This window comes from Ooceraea biroi, chromosome 6 (assembly GCF_003672135.1).
Source record: "Ooceraea biroi isolate clonal line C1 chromosome 6, Obir_v5.4, whole genome shotgun sequence".
NCBI classification, from domain to species: domain Eukaryota; kingdom Metazoa; phylum Arthropoda; class Insecta; order Hymenoptera; family Formicidae; genus Ooceraea; species Ooceraea biroi.
This window is the reverse complement of record NC_039511.1, coordinates 14,105,335-14,123,214: the sequence shown is the minus strand read 5'-3', so window position 1 is coordinate 14,123,214 and position 17,880 is coordinate 14,105,335. Positions and strand designations below refer to the sequence as shown.

Here is a 17,880-nt window from a genome sequence, read left to right as displayed (position 1 = left end):
GGTAGTCCAGTGGCTAAGCGCGAGACTCGTATTTTGCCATCCGCGCAAGTTGGGTTCGAGACCGAGTTGTGATAATTTTTTTTCTTCGGATTTTTGTTTCTTTGTGTTTGCATTATATTTTTTTATTATGTAAATAATGATTTATTGTTTTATTATATTTTGGAGGTATACGTATATGTATAATGAGACATAAACATGTACATTTAACATTTGTAAACTGTATTTATTTATATAGTTTGTATACTGTCGAGTGTTTATTTATTATAAAATTCTGACTCAGTAAAAAAAAGTGTCACAACCTCTGTGCCTATGACTGTACAGTGTTACGGATGAAAATTTATATAAAAGCATTTATGTTTTTTATGCTTTTATATAAATTTTCCATCCGCAACACGTACAGTCATGTCAGAATTTTATAATAAATAAACACTCGACAGTATACAAACTATATAAATAAATAAAAAGTTTACAAATATTAAATGTATATGTTTATGTCTCATTATATACGTATACCTCCAAAATATAATAAAACATAATAAATAATTATTTACATAATAAAAAAATATAATGCAAACACAAAGAAACAAAAATCCGAAAACAAAATTATCACAACTCGGTCTCGAACCCAACTTGCGCGAATGGCAAAATACGAGTCTCGCGCTTAGCCACTGGACTACCGCGCTTCACGCCGAATTGTAGCTATTCATGGTATGTACAGGGTGGGGAAAAATTATTGGTCAAGCTTTCGCCAGTCGATTCTACTCGTCGAGATCGCCAACATTGCATCATAAACATGGTGCCGCAAAATTAACTTTCAAGGTCATTTTCAATGTCAAATTTTTTTATTGGCTTAGTCGATTCTACTCGTCGAGCTGAACAAAAGTCTCAAAAGGACCATATGCCGGAAATCAATATTTCATAGAGAAATCTTCGTTTGAAGTTTTTAGAAGCAAAAAAATTTCGTAAAATTAATTGTGATGAATGTAAAATCTGCTTAATCTACTCTTAACGCTACCCAGGAACAACGAAGTGGGCGTGGTAGATTTTTGTTCTGATTCTTGATTATATTGCTCCTGTGTTTCTCTCAAACCGATTGTCAAGCGTTGAGTATTTGCGGTTTCTACGTCATACTCTCCTGAATCGACTGCGACGTATGGTTCCGAGGAATGCCCGTAATCGAATTCGAGGGGAACTCACTGTAATCAAGTCACCCCGAAGGGAACAGAAATCTACCACGTCCACGTCGTTGTTCCTGGGTAGCGCTAAGAGTAGATTAAGCAGATTTTTGACCTTGAAAACGAATTTTTCAGGGTCATTTTTGGGGGGTGATTTTCGCTAATCATGATCAGGATATTCAGAACATGATTTTAAGAACTTCATAAGCATCAGATTTATTTTCTGACTTCATAAAAATCGAGTTTTTTGAAATTTCAGGCAAAAAACCTTCAAACGAAGATTTCTCTATGAAATATTGATTTCCGGCATATGGTCCCTTTGAGACTTTTGTTCAGCTCGACGAGTAGAATCGACTAAGCCAATAAAAAAATTTGACATTGAAAATGACCTTGAAAGTTAATTTTGCGGCACCATGTTTATGATGCAATGTTGGCGATCTCGACGAGTAGAATCGACTGGCGAAAGCTTGACCAATAATTTTTCCCCACCCTGTACTTTCCGTACCGCTGGAAAATGCTCATTTGTATCATTACCGAGCGTAACGAACTAGTTCACGTCCACTTTGTCAGGCGGCGCCAAACGTCAGGAGGCTGGTGGCCGCTCTCAGGTTTCTCTCTGATAAAAGCCGAACGATGATGGCGACACTCGCGCGAGCGCTATCACGACTGCGAGTGCGCGCTCTGGGTGTTCCGATTCTTCGAAATCTATCTCGCGGCAATTTTTCCCGCGCCTTTATCAGACCGATTCGAACTTGCGGCGGGTTGGCGAACCGATAGATCGACGAGTCCGAGGACGAAGGAGAGCCTCCACCAGGATGGAAAGCGAGAGGAACTCGTCTCAGGCGGAGGGCAAGTTGAAAATTTATTTGACGTACGGCGTCATTCTGCTCGTTATTTTTGCCAACGCCGCGTACAAGGCGCCGAGAGACGGCGGAATCGCGTCGCTGATCGCGACGTGCTTCGTTACGTTCGTGTTTGCAACGATATTTCTGCTCTGCGACGTAGCGTTGCGTCCGTGCCGGACGTTGGTCTCGTTGGCGGACGCGAGTCAACGGGCCGGCGGGAGTCTCGCCTCGCTGGCGAGCTGTAACTTCGCCCTGAACACGGCGTCGGCGACGACCGTCGTCATCGGCGCGCTCTTATTCCTGGGACTGACCGTCGCCACCCGAAGGTGCCCGCTGAACTACGTATGGGACTTCGGACCGTACGTGTGCATCCCGTCGATGATATTCTCTTTCTGCTTACTAAGGATGATCGAGTTGGCCGACTGGGAAGGTGAACCGTGTCCTCTCAGCGCGATGAAGGGCTTGGACTACGGCACGGGTATGGCGTACAGCTACTATTACGGCTACCTGCGAGTGATCCTGCCGTCCACCGGCACGGCCACCAAGGGTATCATCGAAAAGATTGAGAATTTCGAGGACAACCACAACATCACTTTTCCGGTGCACAGAATGTTCATCTTGATACCGTCGTCGGGATACATTCCACCAGATCTAAAAGACGCGTCGTGCCAATGGATGGAAAGCGCGCAAGAACTGGAAGCAGAAACGCGCAACCGGGCCGGCACCATACGCAGAAACTATCATAATAGCGCGTACAAGATATATCCTGACGGACAGAAATCGAGCAAGCCAAAATACGTGGTGGTGGAAGGTGCGACACCTTTGTTAACGTACTATGAAATACAGAAACATAATCATCCAGAATCCGCGGTGTACCAACGATACAAAAAACAGGTAATCGAAATGTTTTATAAAAAGTTGCAAGAGACTTTACAGAGTGACCCCGACACGAGAGATTTATGCGAGTTAATTTATTACGATGATCTTGATCGGCATGGAGCTAGAGTTAACGTTGCGAAAATAATTCTGGAAAGGATAACAAAACTAGAAAACTCTAGTTAACTTAAAATCAAAGATATACTTTGTTTTTGCATTTTTATTAAAGTTAATAATTACTTAATATGTATCAGAACGATACGTGATTAAATTTGCTCTTAAGGACATATATGACGTAGAATTGTATGTTTAGTTTTCAATTATTATGTATTATATCTTGTATTTTTATATTTTGTATTATATCTTGTATTTTAATGGCGGTGAAAAATGTCGTCATTACGAAATTATAATTTTCGAGAAAATTGTTTTTATAATTCTTTTTCAGAATAGAATTGTGATGACTTCAAGTTATATTAATATGACAAGAAACTTATATTTAATATAATATTAACGCAGGTTTTATACATTTTATTTTTATCTGCGCACACGATCGTCTTGAAATGACATTCTCGCAAAACATTTAAGAATGCAATTTATAATAATTTTCATTGCTGCCAATTAACTATATCGCGCGATCAGTGGATGTTATATTTTTATAATTCATAAATATTTGTATGATATATAATAAATAATAATGTGGAATATGTGTAAGTAAAAAATGTATCATTTATTCACAGATACAGAAGTCACTTAAGGAACGAATTACAAAGCGTCACATCATTCATAATTTTCAAAGGAAGACTGACGATCGCTAATTACGCGTTAGCGCGTCCACATTCATGGCTTTACATTTCTTAAACGTAATTCCTTAAATGTACGTGTTACGTTGCTGAATCGTAACCTCCGAAAATTTGCACACAATAAGCATAATTGAGAATTCGTCTTTACTCCATTAAAGAACATTGTCTCTTAAAAACTCGTGTAATATTCTTAGCAAAGCCAGTGGCAAAAGGCACAGAGTCGAATCGCATTTGTACTTTCGCGATTCTCAGAAAACTGATCGACAATGTTCTCGGATATAACGACGAACACATTGCGATCGTCATGAATGACGGCAGGTTTGTATATAATGTTTAATTCACATGTCCATTTCGAACTGTTCCGCGGATTCTTCAATCACTGCATCTGTAAGGTATCACATAAACGTGTGAGAATATTTCTTGAGTACAGTATTAATATTGGACATATGCGTCATTGATATTATAAATATTAGAATATTAACAATATATGCTCGTTTATTCCAAGATAAAAGCATTTATCTTAAAAATTTGCAATTTTATGCTAACTATCGAAACATATTTTCTTTCGATCTATGAATCGATCGACTTATGCCATTTTATTATTTTAGCATTAGTTATAATAAATTATCTATATTTCCATATTCCATCGGTTGGAATTAACAAATTCATCTACGAATCATCTGCCAATATTCCTAAACTGCTGTTCAACGAATGTTTGATCTAAACAAATCCAAGGTCTCCGAGACTGACTGAATTTCGTTCTAAAATATGGTTCTAAGTCTGTATCAACCGAACCATAAATATAAAAGAAAGGTAAACACCGACAAGAGACGTAAACTGACCTTTATCAGTATTTTTAGCAGGATCCCTGGTGATGGCTGGTGTACTGCCTTTCAGCAATTCCGATGGTATGGTCAGTGTGTTTCGTGGCGGTGTTCGCGATATCGGAGAGTTCCGCAAATTCATCAGAAATGCACGTTCATATACGATACGAGTACCTACGCAAAATACGAAGTTTTAATTCTCTGTAAAAATGATAATGGAATTCTTCGTACTTAGGTTACTACGTCGTTAGTCGTTATTAAATATAAATATTTGTAAAATAATTTTTTATTTCACACTCGCCATCTCGCTTTTACTTTTTCTTTCTTTCTCACACACACGCACACACACAAAGCTCTCTATCATAAAATATCAATTTCTAAGCGTAAATAAGTATTTATTAATATTTTTTTAAAGATACGAGTGATTAGAATTATCTGATAAAGCTATAATAATATTGATTACTTCTTCAGAAAAACTATAAATCGATTTCATTGGACATTTGATGTAATCATAGTGTTGCTGTATCAAAAGTTCTTTCAAAGAGTTAAATTACAATATACACTCACGTACAGTTATCCTAGTATAATTAACATCACGATGTTTTTAATACAATGGGTGTGATGTTGTTCGAAGAGTCTAAAGAAATGCAAATGAAATGCGTCAGAGACAGGTGGAGCAACTTTTTAATGAGGAACTCGTAACGAATAATAAGGATGCAGAACAATAATTGCGTTCAAACATTATAACGATCACGACACGTGGCAACGATACAGCCAGCCTACGGAAAGCGACGCACAGTGTGTCTATTTATACAAGTGTATTTCCGTACCGACACCTACCTAACTCGAAAGGGGTGCAAGAATCGGCAAAGTAGCCAAAACAAACCATCGTAGTATGCATGGTGGAAGTAACAAGGTGTGCTACTGCGCAGACATTTCTACTGACCAACAAGAGAGCGTGACAAGAGTCCGCCATCTTGAATAATTTAAGTGAATTAAAAAAAAGATTCGGATAAGAAAAGGATTAAATAAAAGATCTTTTGTGTGCACTTATGGTAAATATATTTTTTTAAATAAAATACAGGGTGTCCCAGACCTACCGTATCACCGGTTAATGGTAGATTCCCGAGGCGATTCTGAGACGAATGTTCCTCTTGCAAAATGTCGAGGGTGGCGTAGTTTCGGCGCTACGAGGGGTTGTAGTTATCCTGTCCTTGTGTAGAATGTAGAGGCGGGTCGAAGGGGTCTCGCGCATCGCTCGTGCTTCAGTTTGAACGGCCGCGAAAAATTAGGGTCAAATTGAAGTGTGCGCGATGCGCGGGACCCTTCGACCCGCCGTCGCTGAACGCGGGAAAATTCTACACAAGGATAGGTTAGGTTAGGTTAGGTTAGGTTAGATTGGGATAACTGCAACCCCTCGTAGCGCCGAAGCTACGTCACCCTCGACATTTCGCAAGAGGAACATTCGTCTCAGAATCACCTCGGGAATCCACCATTAACCGGTGATACGGTAGGTCTGGGACACCCTGTATAGGTAGTATCTCACGTGAAAATGACCGATCTTTATATTGCGAGGTCTTAAAATGTTGAGAACAAACCCGAGCTAGATAAAGAAATTTTAAATAATGTATTTTATTATATTCTATCATATTTAATTTGTTAAATTCCATTTACCACCTTTCAATGTTGCATATATACATGCCGTTCTTTGCATTGACATTTTCTTTGCAGTCTTTTCTACTGCGCAATCGTTTCTTCATTTTTTGGAAATGAAAAATACCTAACATGTTTATTATTTCGTGACGTGTTTTTGCGCTGTTTAAACGAACACGACGGCATTGTGCGACGTGCGAGACTGAAACGGTGCATAACCTGTGTGTGACACTCTCGTTTACATTTATTGTCGCGTTGCTATTGGTCGCTATTTGCAAAATGGCGACAACTTGGTGCTGCGCAGAACGTGACGAGATTCGTCCGAGATAATAGCACACCTTGTTACTTCCACCATGGTAGCATGCACGAGACAACGTCAACCGCCCGTCATGTTGAGAAATTAATTTCTGTTACAAATCACGCGTAGTGCGTGTATACGCACCTTGTATGCGTATAATACACACGTTGACGCATCGCGGTTTTACCTGAATCAAATGCGAAATTTATGCGTGCATTCACTGCCAAGGGAAGACCACCGCTGCGCTGTTAAGGGGGGAGCCTGCTTTAGAACGTTGAAAATAAGGTATAATTTTACGAATTTTTTTTGGAGAAACTATACAGCGGATCATTATAAAACTTTTATGCATTTATTAGTACATGTTTAAAGATAAAAAAATTATTTTTTTATTTGAATATATCGCCTGTAGAGGTCGTCCTGGAGGCATCTTAGTGCAGCCGGCATTGTAAATTGGCGAGCATTCTCCTGCCTCCAAATTTCATCCAAACTGAAAAATTGAAATATTTTCTCGTTATTTATGAATTCCCATCGTCGATGAACCTTTAATATTCATAAAAACATTAAGTTAAACAATTACTTTTGCATGAAAAAGTTCAACAACTTTGCCTAAAAATCGTACTTTTGTGTTCTAAGCTCCACCATTTTGGCACTTTTCAACTTTTTTCTTCTCTCTTTGGTTCATCGACGATGGGAATTCATAAATAACGAGAACACATTTCAATTTTTCAGTTTAGACGAAATTTGGAGGCAGGAGAATGCTCACCAATTTGCAATGCCGGCGACGCGGCTGCACTAAGATTTCTCCAGGACGACCTCTACAGGCGATATATTCAAATCAAAAAATAATTTTTTGTATCTTTAAACATGTACTAATAAACGCATCAAAGTTTTATAATGATCCGCTGTATAGTTTCTCCAAAAACAATTCGTAAAATATACCTTATTTTCAGCGTTCTAAAGCAAGCTCCCCCCTTAAGTTAAACAATTACTTTTGCATGAAAAAGTTCAACGACTTTGCCTAAAAATCGTACTTTTGTGTTGTAAGCTCCACCATTTTGGCACTTTTCAACTTTTTTCTTCTCTCTTTGGTTCATCGACGATGGGAATTCATAAATAACGAGAACACATTTCAATTTTTCAGTTTAGACGAAATTTGGAGGCAGGAGAATGCTCACCAATTTGCAATGCCGGCGACGCGGCTGCACTAAGATTTCTCCAGGACGACCTCTACAGGCGATATATTCAAATCAAAAAATAATTTTTTGTATCTTTAAACATGTACTAATAAACGCATCAAAGTTTTATAATGATCCGCTGTATAGTTTCTCCAAAAACAATTCGTAAAATATACCTTATTTTCAGCGTTCTAAAGCAGGCTCCCCCCTTAAGGTAAACAATTATTTTTGCATGAAAAGTTCAAAAGCTTTGCCTAAAAATCGTACTTTTGTGTTCTAAGCTCCACGATTTTGGCACTTTTCAACTTTTTTCTTCTCTCTTTGGTTCATCGACGATGGGAATTCATAAATAACGAGAACACATTTCAATTTTTCAGTTTAGACGAAATTTGGAGGCAGGAGAATGCTCACCAATTTGCAATGCCGGCGACGCGGCTGCACTAAGATTTCTCCAGGACGACCTCTACAGGCGACATATTCAAATCAAAAAATAATTTTTTGTATCTTTAAACATGTACTAATAAACGCATCAAAGTTTTATAATGATCCGCTGTATAGTTTCTCCAAAAACAATTCGTAAAATATACCTTATTTTCAGCGTTCTAAAGCGGGCTCCCCCCTTAAGTTAAACAATTATTTTTGCATGAAAAGTTCAAAAGCTTTGCCTAAAAATCGTACTTTTGTGTTCTAAGCTCCACCATTTTGGCACTTTTCAACTTTTTTCTTCTCTTTTTGGTTCATCGACGATGGGAATTCATAAATAACGAGAACACATTTCAATTTTTCAGTTTAGACGAAATTTGGAGGCAGGAGAATGCTCACCAATTTGCAATGCCGGCGACGCGGCTGCACTAAGATTTCTCCAGGACGACCTCTACAGGCGACATATTCAAATCAAAAAATAATTTTTTGTATCTTTAAACATGTACCAATAAACGCATCAAAGTTTTATAATGATCCGCTGTATAGTTTCTCCAAAAACAATTCGTAAAATATACCTTATTTTCAGCGTTCTAAAGCAGGCTCCCCCCTTAAGGTAAACAATTATTTTTGCATGAAAAGTTCAAAAGCTTTGCCTAAAAATCGTACTTTTGTGTTGTAAGCTCCACCATTTTGGCACTTTTCAACTTTTTTCTTCTCTCTTTGGTTCATCGACGATGGGAATTCATAAATAACGAGAACACATTTCAATTTTTCAGTTTAGACGAAATTTGGAGGCAGGAGAATGCTCACCAATTTGCAATGCCGGCGACGCGGCTGCACTAAGATTTCTCCAGGACGACCTCTACAGGCGATATATTCAAATCAAAAAATAATTTTTTGTATCTTTAAACATGTACTAATAAACGCATCAAAGTTTTATAATGATCCGCTGTATAGTTTCTCCAAAAACAATTCGTAAAATATACCTTATTTTCAGCGTTCTAAAGCAGGCTCCCCCCTTAAGCTAAAGTTATCTCGAAGGTCTAGCCGTTTTCGCGTTGTATATATTTTTCAAAGAGCCGTGACTTGGCGTAGCGCGGCGATAAACATTACCCGTCACCGATTACGCATCGGATGATGCTCGCTTGAGCGCATACCGCGTGCGCACATTAATTCGGCCTTGGCTGTTTAGCCAGATCACTCACAAACACGTATAGTATATAAAAGTACACGCGATCCGTCGTGCCGGCATCCTCGGATTCGCCCAATATCAAAAATTCGCTCGTGTTCGCGAAAACTTAGTATATTTCGGATACATTTGATATTCGGTCTTTGTTTTTTTTTTGCAGTTTTGCTTTATGAATATTGTATATTTTATGCCAGTCATCATGTTTTGAGTGCTATTTTTATTTTAATATATTTTCTCTGCATATCTTCTGAGCATTTTTATTTCTTGCATTATGCTTATATTTATTTTATCATATTTTTAATTATATTTTTGTACTCGGAGTACATTATTCTTAGAACGAGATAAAATACTGTTAGTATTGATATTTTTTAATATTCCTAATATCGGTATTATTGCTTCTAATATTACTTTTGGTACTACCATTTCTCTTTCGTATATCTTTTGTTTGCACAAGTTTCTATTTTCTTCTTTGCGTCATAAACGCGTTTGTAGTGCTTTTTCTTGTATTTATTATACTCATTTCTCTCTTTCTCTTAATCAAACTGACGCACATTTAAAGAAACGTAAATATGAGCGATAAGCTATCCTTCTATCATACGTTAAAACGCAGTAGTCTGCATATCTCGCATTTAATGTGTTTAATCTGAATTTGTCTCGTAATCTTCAATCTTTTTCTTATCCTTGACCATTAAGATGTATTGTAATATATAATAAATATAATAATTAAAAAATACGCACACTTCTCTATTTCCTTTCTTTTGATAAACATAACTTTCTAGTTCGTTGTTTATTTTTTGTTTTGTTTATAATTGAACAAAAGAAATGTAAAACGTTATAATAAAAATGTATCAATCTTCATTTAAAATATCCATCTAAAATTACACACTTCAGGTATAGTAAGGCCAACATTATTATTTTAATATGATTTGTTATAATGGACTTTAGCTCGAATACACACGACGCAAAAAGTTGGAAATTTTTTCCGTGCGGACAAAAGATTAAACAACCCCCCAAATGTACAATTATATAACTTCGTTATCGAGCACGCGTGTGCGCGTGCGACGAACGATAATCGCACGACGCGCTATGTGCGTAAATGCTAATGGCCTTGACGACGTCTTGCACGTGTGCATTTGCTTATCGAGGTCGTGCCGACCCCAAACAAATTATTGATGTCTGAGAATTTAAGGCTTTTATAATATACGTCGCGACAATTAATTATTTCATCCCTTCTAGGAATTTCTCTCTTCACGTACACGCAATGTGCGACCTTAATTGGCAGTTTTGAAAAAAAAAAACAAGTTTTGTCACGCATGCTAATATTTATCTCGCTTCTCGATTACGAGATACGCATACGCGACGTTAATTTTCCAACCGATATGTCTCATTTCTCGGAACTTATCCGTGCAATCGACAGAGCTCGATTATCTCTGCGTACGAGCCAGTCCTCGCAGATAAACAAAGCACCGTCTCTCGCACGCACACGAACGATACGAGCGATCAAGAATCCCGTCGTTCGCGATTACCTCCGCCCGGCCGCGGATCGAACGGGCTCATTGGTGTATCGCAATCTCCGCTTTCACGACCCGTACGGCGATTGTTCGCGATTTTCGAACAACGACAAACGCATCGCGGTTCCGCTCGGGTGATCTCGAGCAGCAGCGAGAAACTTTGAAGACGACCGCGCTGGGAGAGATAAAACGCGACAAGCAGCTTTACTGACCTCCCGGTGTCGTGGAGTACAGAGTGCCTCCAGGAGTGGACGAGTAGTCGGCCGGTAGCTGGTTAGGATCGTGGATGACGATTCTCTTCGACGGTATGCTCTGGCTTTGAGTAGCCTGTCTAGCGATGGGAGACGCCGACATCGTGGTGCCTCTCTCTCCTTCCCGCGCTAATTTGCGAGGATCGCTCTGCTCGCGCGTCCGATTACGCCCGTCGAGAATAAAGGCGAGACTCGCGGCGCTCGACGCTCCCGCCGGTCGCTAGCGGCATTCGCTGCGCGGTGCGAAGCAGGGGGAGCGTGCCGCGTGTTCACGGTTCGTTTCGGCGGACGCACGTATCTCCGAATCGGCGACACCACCGCGCGATTCGCCGAAGTCCCCCGGGCCCGGGCGTCGTGCGCCGAGTCGCGCGCGCGTCGACCGATTCACGCGCGATCGCGATAATGCGCCGTGCCGTCGCGGCGGAGTCGGAGCGACGTAACCTACAAAACACGGCTCTTCTTCCGAGCTTGGGAGGTATCTGTCCCGGATTGGAGTGCGATACCGCGCTTTTCGAGCGACTCTCGTTTATCGTCCGCTTATATAAATCCTTCCGTATTCCCCCTTCCCTGTCCCTCTCAAGATCATTCTGTGGAAGGGGTAACCTAAGATTTTCTTAATATAAATGTGTTAAAGTGAACAACAAAAGATATAGTAAAGTTCGTGAAGAATAAATATCTATTGTGGAAGAATCAAATTAAACGCGCAAATCAGTTGCTAATTTATTCGAATATTGTTTTAACAATGATGTACTAAGCGCGTCGCTACACGCGATTTCTCTTTCTAGCTCACAACATTTTGCCATAGGATGAAATGAGAGAAAAGAGTTTGCAATTTACCGCGGCGCTATTCATAATTAAAAGAATAAAATATAGTTTTATATGTATATGTAGAATCGTTGATATTTACTATTGTATGCAAATCGCAAATATTTATTTAACTAGAAACAGGTCGTAAATATTCGTTCCGACATGTAGCATTTGCATACTCATTATTATGAAAAGACCGATAAATTATGTCCATTCTTCTCTTTGTTTATAAAAAACGTGCACGTGCGTAAATACGCATAACAGTACGCGACAGTGAGTGCAATCCACTTCGCGCTACAGGTACTTCAAAATGCTTCCTGTCCTTCGTTTTATTATGAAAGCAGGAAGAGGACGGAAACTGTTGCGAAGCACTTGTAGCGCCAGTGATGTGACGTCTAGTGGACCGCACCACCCTTCGTGTGAATCGCAGTATAAATGATATAAGTAGGGACAAAGAGCGTCGGCACCTTTGATCTTTTTCAGCCGATCCGCCATGCTTCGGGCAGCAAGTAGCGTATCAATAATATTAGAAACCACCGCTATCAGCAAATATTTTTAATGTGTTTTCTTTAAAAAATTACATATTTTATAAATACATAAGTAATGCATATTTTTCTTTCTCTTTTGGAAAGCGAAAAAATGATATATTATCATCATTAATCAGTGTGAAAACAATTTTGCACCGCACACACTCGATGTATTCTCTTAGACATTGTTTTTAACAAAAGCACGAAACAAACAATACAATACAATATACGAATTTTTGTTTGGTTATGTTTCTCTATCTATTGGGTTGGCCAAAAAGTAATTGCGTTTTTTTCCAACAGATGGACATACATGTCTTGAAATGTAACTAACTTCATTCTAAACCGCAAATTCATTATGTAGGTTAACAACTCACGGTTCAAGCTTGTTTTACAAAAAGAAAGTACACGATTTCGTTAACAATTGTTTGTTTGCCGCCGATTTCAAAATGGAAAATCAAAAAGAACATTTTCCTCATATTTTCTTTTATTACTTCCGAAAAGGGAAAAACGCTGTGCAAGCTCATCAAAAGTTATCTGATGTATATGGCGAAGATGCTTTAAAACTGCGGCAGTGTCAAAATTGGTTTACTAAATTTCGATCTGCAGATTTTTATGTGAAAGATGCACCACGCTCAGGAAGGCCAATCGAAATTGATGACAAAATAAAGGCACTGATCGATTCGAATCGGCGTTTAACGACACGAGAGATTGCTGAGAATCTTAACATATCGAAATCGAGTGTTGAAAACCATTTAAAACGACCATTTAAGACGACATTAGTAAGCTCGATATTTGGGTAGCACATGAGCTCAAAGAAATTCATCTCACTAAGCGCATTGACATCTGCGATTCTCTTTTGAAACGTGAGGAAGATGATCGATTTTTGAAACGTATGATAACAGGCGACGAAAAGTGGATCGTCTACAACAACGTCAAACGAAAAAGATCGTGATGAACCTGCTCGAAGCACTTGAAAAGCAGATATTCACCAAAGAAAGATTATGCTGTCAGTCTGGTGGGACTTTAAAGGTATTCTGTATTTTGAGCTGCTTGCAAGGAATCAAACCATTAATTCAGACGTATACTGTCGTCAACTGGATAAATTAAATGATGCCATCAAACAGAAACGTCGAGAATTGGTGAATCGCAAAGGTGTTGTGTTTCACCATGATAACGCTAGACCACGTACAAGTTTGGTCACTCGTGAAAAATTGTTGCAGCTTGGATGGGATGTGTTACCATGATGTTACCACATCCACCATATTCGCCAGACCTGGCACCATCAGATTACCATTCGTTTCGTTCTTTGCAAAACGCCTTGAATGGCAAAACCTTTACTGCTGACGAGGATATCAAATCGTTCTTGGAATTGTTTTTTGCTGAAAAAGATAAGAACTGTTTTGAGCGCGGAATCATGAAGTTGCCTGAAAAATGGCAAAAGATAATCAAACAAAATGGACAATATATTGTTTAATAAAGTTTTTGTTTCCCATGAAAAATTCGCCTTTTATTTATATAAAAAAAAACGCAATTACTTTTTGGCCAACCCGATATATGTGACCACAGTTACGGGGATAATGTGCGTTCTTTACTTTGAACGGGATTGGAAGCCGCCCAAGAACATGGCCGCTTGGGATGCGCAAGCAAGTTGCGCGGCTGACTCGAAAACGGGTGCTTGTCCCTACTGTATATCCCATACTGTCGTGTGAATGCAACGTTTGATACGGGCCTAAAAAGTGTCTGCTAGGCGCTTGCGCTGTGTACGTACATGCAAGAAATCTCTACTTGTTTGTCCCTCTATCTTTCACGGTGGTATACATTGCGCGAAGTTGTGCCCGCGAGCGAGTGACAGAATTTCTTGTATGTATAAGACCTGTTACGATTTTTTATGCAAAGATATCTTTTGTAAAATACGTGAGTCCGACATGAATCCCTCGGAACCAAGTGGCACCGAGACTCTCAGGTACAATGAGTTTACATTGGACGATTCTACAACAAGGTTATATGCCGGCTTATATTTTGAATTAAAATTTAATGCATCTCTGTCTGTCTGTCTGTCTCTCTCTTTTCTCTTTACGCTACAATAATTTTCAACTTTATTTGATTATTATAATCTTCTTGTTAATTACACCAACAGATTTTGTTATACATCCCTTATTAATGATCGTGCACGAATTATCTCTTTCCAGTTCTAAGATGAAAGATGTAATTGACGTTCTTGCAATGCAACGGGAAAAGAGAAACACGCTACAGAAAAGCATTACAATCGATTATACCAAATCTAATGACACTTTCGCAGCTTCACGATTTATCTTCGAGTGCGGTATGTCTACGATGATATATTTCTATGGACTATCTGTAAATATTTATTACGTTCATAAACCGAAATCTTATTAAACGATCGTTTTGATTACAGGCTTGAAATTAGAAGCTCATCCATTAACAATAGCAACCGCTGCGACGTTATATCACAGATTTATGAATGAAGCGACGCCACAAGGATACGACAATTACGTAAGAATAAATGATATTGACTGTGATTGATACTATGATCGTCGACGAATATAACGAGTTCCGTTTTGCTTTTAGCTGATAGCAGCAACCTGTCTTTACTTGGCCAGTAAAGTAAAAGACGACACACTGAAAATAAGAGACATCATGAACGTATCCTACAACACGCTTCACAGAGGATCTCAGCCGTTAGATCTTGGGGATCAATATTGGAGTATGAGGGATGGAATTGTCCAAGCGGAACTGTTGATCATGAGAATGCTTAAGTTTCAGGTTGTGCCTGTGCATCCACATAAGGTAAAGAATTGTAGATTATTATTTTAGGTATAATTATGGATTAATAATCTTTAAGTAGGCGCACTGGCAAAATCACAAGTGGGTGCGTGGGGTCGTCAGTGACGCCATTCTCTTTTTTGAAATTTATTAGAATAAACTAAGAGGTATTCAAAAACAAAAAATGCAGTTTGACAATTAAAGTTTATTACTTTAACAAAAACCAAATTCCTTTTAAGTTAACAATAAAATAAACATTTTCCTGTACTGAGAAATTATTTAAAGTCTTGCTCCGACCCCAAGCGCCTACTTTAAGAGTTAATTGTTATTGACGTGCATAAGATGAATAGGTAATGCAGTAAATTTTGTTGCAGTATTTGCTTCATTACTTACGATCTTTACAAGCTTGGTTCGGTGAGGAGGAGTGGTCCAAGTATCCAGTAGCCAAAACCAGCATGGCGTTACTACAAGATTTTCACCATTCCCCAGCTATTCTCGATTATCCACCAAATTTAATAGCCATAGCTTGTATCAACTTGGCGTTGCAAATTTATGGTGTAGTTGTACCTTTGATGGACGAGTGTGACCAACAGCCATGGTTCAATGTAGGTATACGACGGGTGTATTTCTATGTTAATAATATTTAATAATAAATAATAATTAATATTAAGCTGATACCAATAATAATATCTTGGGCTATTTTAATGAATGATTTGCCGTAAAACAGGTTTTCTGCAAGGACCTGACGAGAGAAAAATTGTGGGAAATTATGGAGAAAATCATGGCCTCGTACGACGAAGAACCTGAAACGCGAGATAACTGATTGTCGTGTATTTGCACCTATCGCAATAATAAGATTGTGGAAGATTTTTAATTGTACTATTTTTTGTGAATTGTACTACTAGGCTACATTGACTGTCATCAATGAAGATGTGTTTTGGAGTGTAATTTTTAACCATAAGTGGAAAAAAATAAATTAAAATAAAGAATAAAACAAATTAACCGAGATAGAGCTGATCCTTAAAGATCTTGAACATTTTTCAGTGCCTGGGCATGAAACTTTATGGTCAATGTTTCTAAACCATCTTTATCTGTTCACAAAATTTCACTGAGATCGATGATTTACATCTCATGCGATTTCCTTATAAATCATAAATCTTTTCTTGATCTAATTCTCGATTTCAATGATTGTTTTTAACCTTTTAATTCCTAATTTCCAAATCTCGATTTAAATCTTTATTCTAAACTGTCATAATTATTGTTGCTGTGATACGACGGTCCTTTGTTTCGAAAGAAACTTTGTTAACGTGAGAAAAGCTAGACGAGAGATACGACAAGCACGATGTTCGAAACATTTCTCGATTCTTGATGTGCGATCTTGTTTCTTGCATTTCCATAAAACAGCGACGAGTGACAATGTACGAAGACAGTGTACTACAGTCGATGCGGTTTCCCGAAAAGCTCTGGAAAATAGTGAACGAGTGCGAAACCGAGGCAATACGGTGGGGGGTGTACGGTGACACGATACTGCTCGACTACAGGAAATTCCAGGCAGAATACTTGGACGCGCAACGACCCATCTTCAAGACGAATAATCTTGCAAGCTTCATCAGGCAGCTGAATCTTTACGGTTTCCGTAAGGTGACCTCTCGCAGTCGTGATCCAGTCTGCAACAGCTGCGATCCATACGTACACGAATTCCTACATGACAATTTTCGCATCGATCGGATTGACTTGTCCAAAGTGTGCCGAAAGACCGGTGGAAAAACTAAATGTCCGCATTATAACACTGCAAGAAATGTTAACAATTTACGATTGAAGACAAATTGTTTATCTCGTCTGAAACAATGTCAGGTATTGAATTAGAGAGAGAAAGAGAAGGAATAGCCAAAAAATTTAAAATCCCCATTTACATTTGTGTATGCGTGCGTGCATATGCGTGTGCGCTTTATTATACAACTATAATAATATAATTGTTATAAAATTCTCCACAGTTAGCTTTGACTAAAACGTTGGAGCAAATTACTCAAGAATATCGACGTGAGCATGAAAAAGAATCGATTGTAACAAAGAATAACGTTTCAAAAAGAATAAACAGATATCCTCACAATACAGGTATGATGATGCTATTTTAAAATTAATTTCGTTAATTATTAATTCCGCTATATTATATTCATGAAAAAGTTTCTTTGTTTTCATCATATTAATATAAAATTTATATTAAGAAAAACAAGATATCTTTATTCAATGTTAATATTCAATTACTTTTTTGTATTATTTCTTTTTTAAGAAAAACTAGAAATAATTTTAATTATATTTATATATATGCAATATTATCTGCATGTTAAAACATTATAAATATATTGCATTAAAATATTTAAAGTAATACCTAAAAATTTATAAATTTATTAAAAACAGATTTGATCTGCATGTTATATTTATCGTGAACGTAACTAATCACATATTTCAGTTGTAGAAATGTACGATATTGAGTTCAACGGTATCGCAAAATTGTTATAAAGTAAAATGAGAGGTATTCGACATTTCTCCTTTGAAAACCGATGCATTATGTGAGCACAAAACAGTTTCATCATTTTGAAATATTACTGCAATAGATAAATATTGTCTGCATTCCAACATTTAACAAATTTACTAAATCAATACAGAATTATTTGTCGCGATGTTCTTTCAATGTTTACATTACCTACAATAAAAAATATATTTATCTACAATGAAAAATAT

General features: G+C 38.0%; 4 protein-coding genes across 7 annotated transcripts; 3 read left to right on the top strand and 1 right to left on the bottom strand.

Annotated features, from left to right (window-relative positions):
* Positions 1-1,803: 1,803 nt before the first annotated feature.
* LOC105276704 (stimulator of interferon genes protein) lies at positions 1,804-3,866 on the top strand. Of its 3 annotated transcripts, none has more exons than XM_011334540.2 (3): positions 1,804-2,346; positions 2,425-2,914; positions 3,634-3,866. In XM_011334540.2, exons 1-3 carry the CDS (start codon positions 1,991-1,993, stop codon positions 3,709-3,711), a joined length of 924 nt encoding a protein of 307 aa, XP_011332842.1. In that variant the 5' UTR covers positions 1,804-1,990; the 3' UTR covers positions 3,712-3,866. The 3 variants fall into 3 exon arrangements, with proteins under 3 accessions (XP_011332842.1, XP_011332841.1, XP_011332843.1); XM_011334541.3 differs by having other exon boundaries at positions 1,812-2,024; XM_011334539.2 differs by having other exon boundaries at positions 1,804-2,914.
* LOC105276703 (eukaryotic translation initiation factor 4E-binding protein 1) lies at positions 3,605-11,497 on the bottom strand. Its single transcript, XM_011334538.3, has 3 exons — positions 10,982-11,497; positions 4,539-4,694; positions 3,605-4,081 (listed from the first exon to the last, which is right to left on the bottom strand). Exons 1-3 carry the CDS (start codon positions 11,121-11,123, stop codon positions 4,035-4,037), a joined length of 345 nt encoding a protein of 114 aa, XP_011332840.1. The 5' UTR covers positions 11,124-11,497; the 3' UTR covers positions 3,605-4,034.
* Positions 11,498-14,129: 2,632 nt separating this feature from the next.
* On the top strand, positions 14,130-16,136 carry LOC105276710 (cyclin-Q). Of its 2 annotated transcripts, none has more exons than XM_011334550.3 (6): positions 14,130-14,317; positions 14,544-14,677; positions 14,771-14,868; positions 14,944-15,162; positions 15,513-15,743; positions 15,866-16,136. In XM_011334550.3, exons 1-6 carry the CDS (start codon positions 14,217-14,219, stop codon positions 15,959-15,961), a joined length of 879 nt encoding a protein of 292 aa, XP_011332852.1. In that variant the 5' UTR covers positions 14,130-14,216; the 3' UTR covers positions 15,962-16,136. The 2 variants fall into 2 exon arrangements, with proteins under 2 accessions (XP_011332852.1, XP_011332851.1); XM_011334549.3 differs by having other exon boundaries at positions 14,130-14,353.
* A 132-nt stretch (positions 16,137-16,268) lies between these two features.
* On the top strand, positions 16,269-17,877 carry LOC105276709 (heat shock factor protein 2). The gene is made up of 3 exons (XM_011334547.3): positions 16,269-16,992; positions 17,133-17,253; positions 17,609-17,877. Exons 1-3 carry the CDS (start codon positions 16,507-16,509, stop codon positions 17,656-17,658), a joined length of 657 nt encoding a protein of 218 aa, XP_011332849.1. The 5' UTR covers positions 16,269-16,506; the 3' UTR covers positions 17,659-17,877.
* The last annotated feature ends 3 nt before the right edge of the window (positions 17,878-17,880 follow it).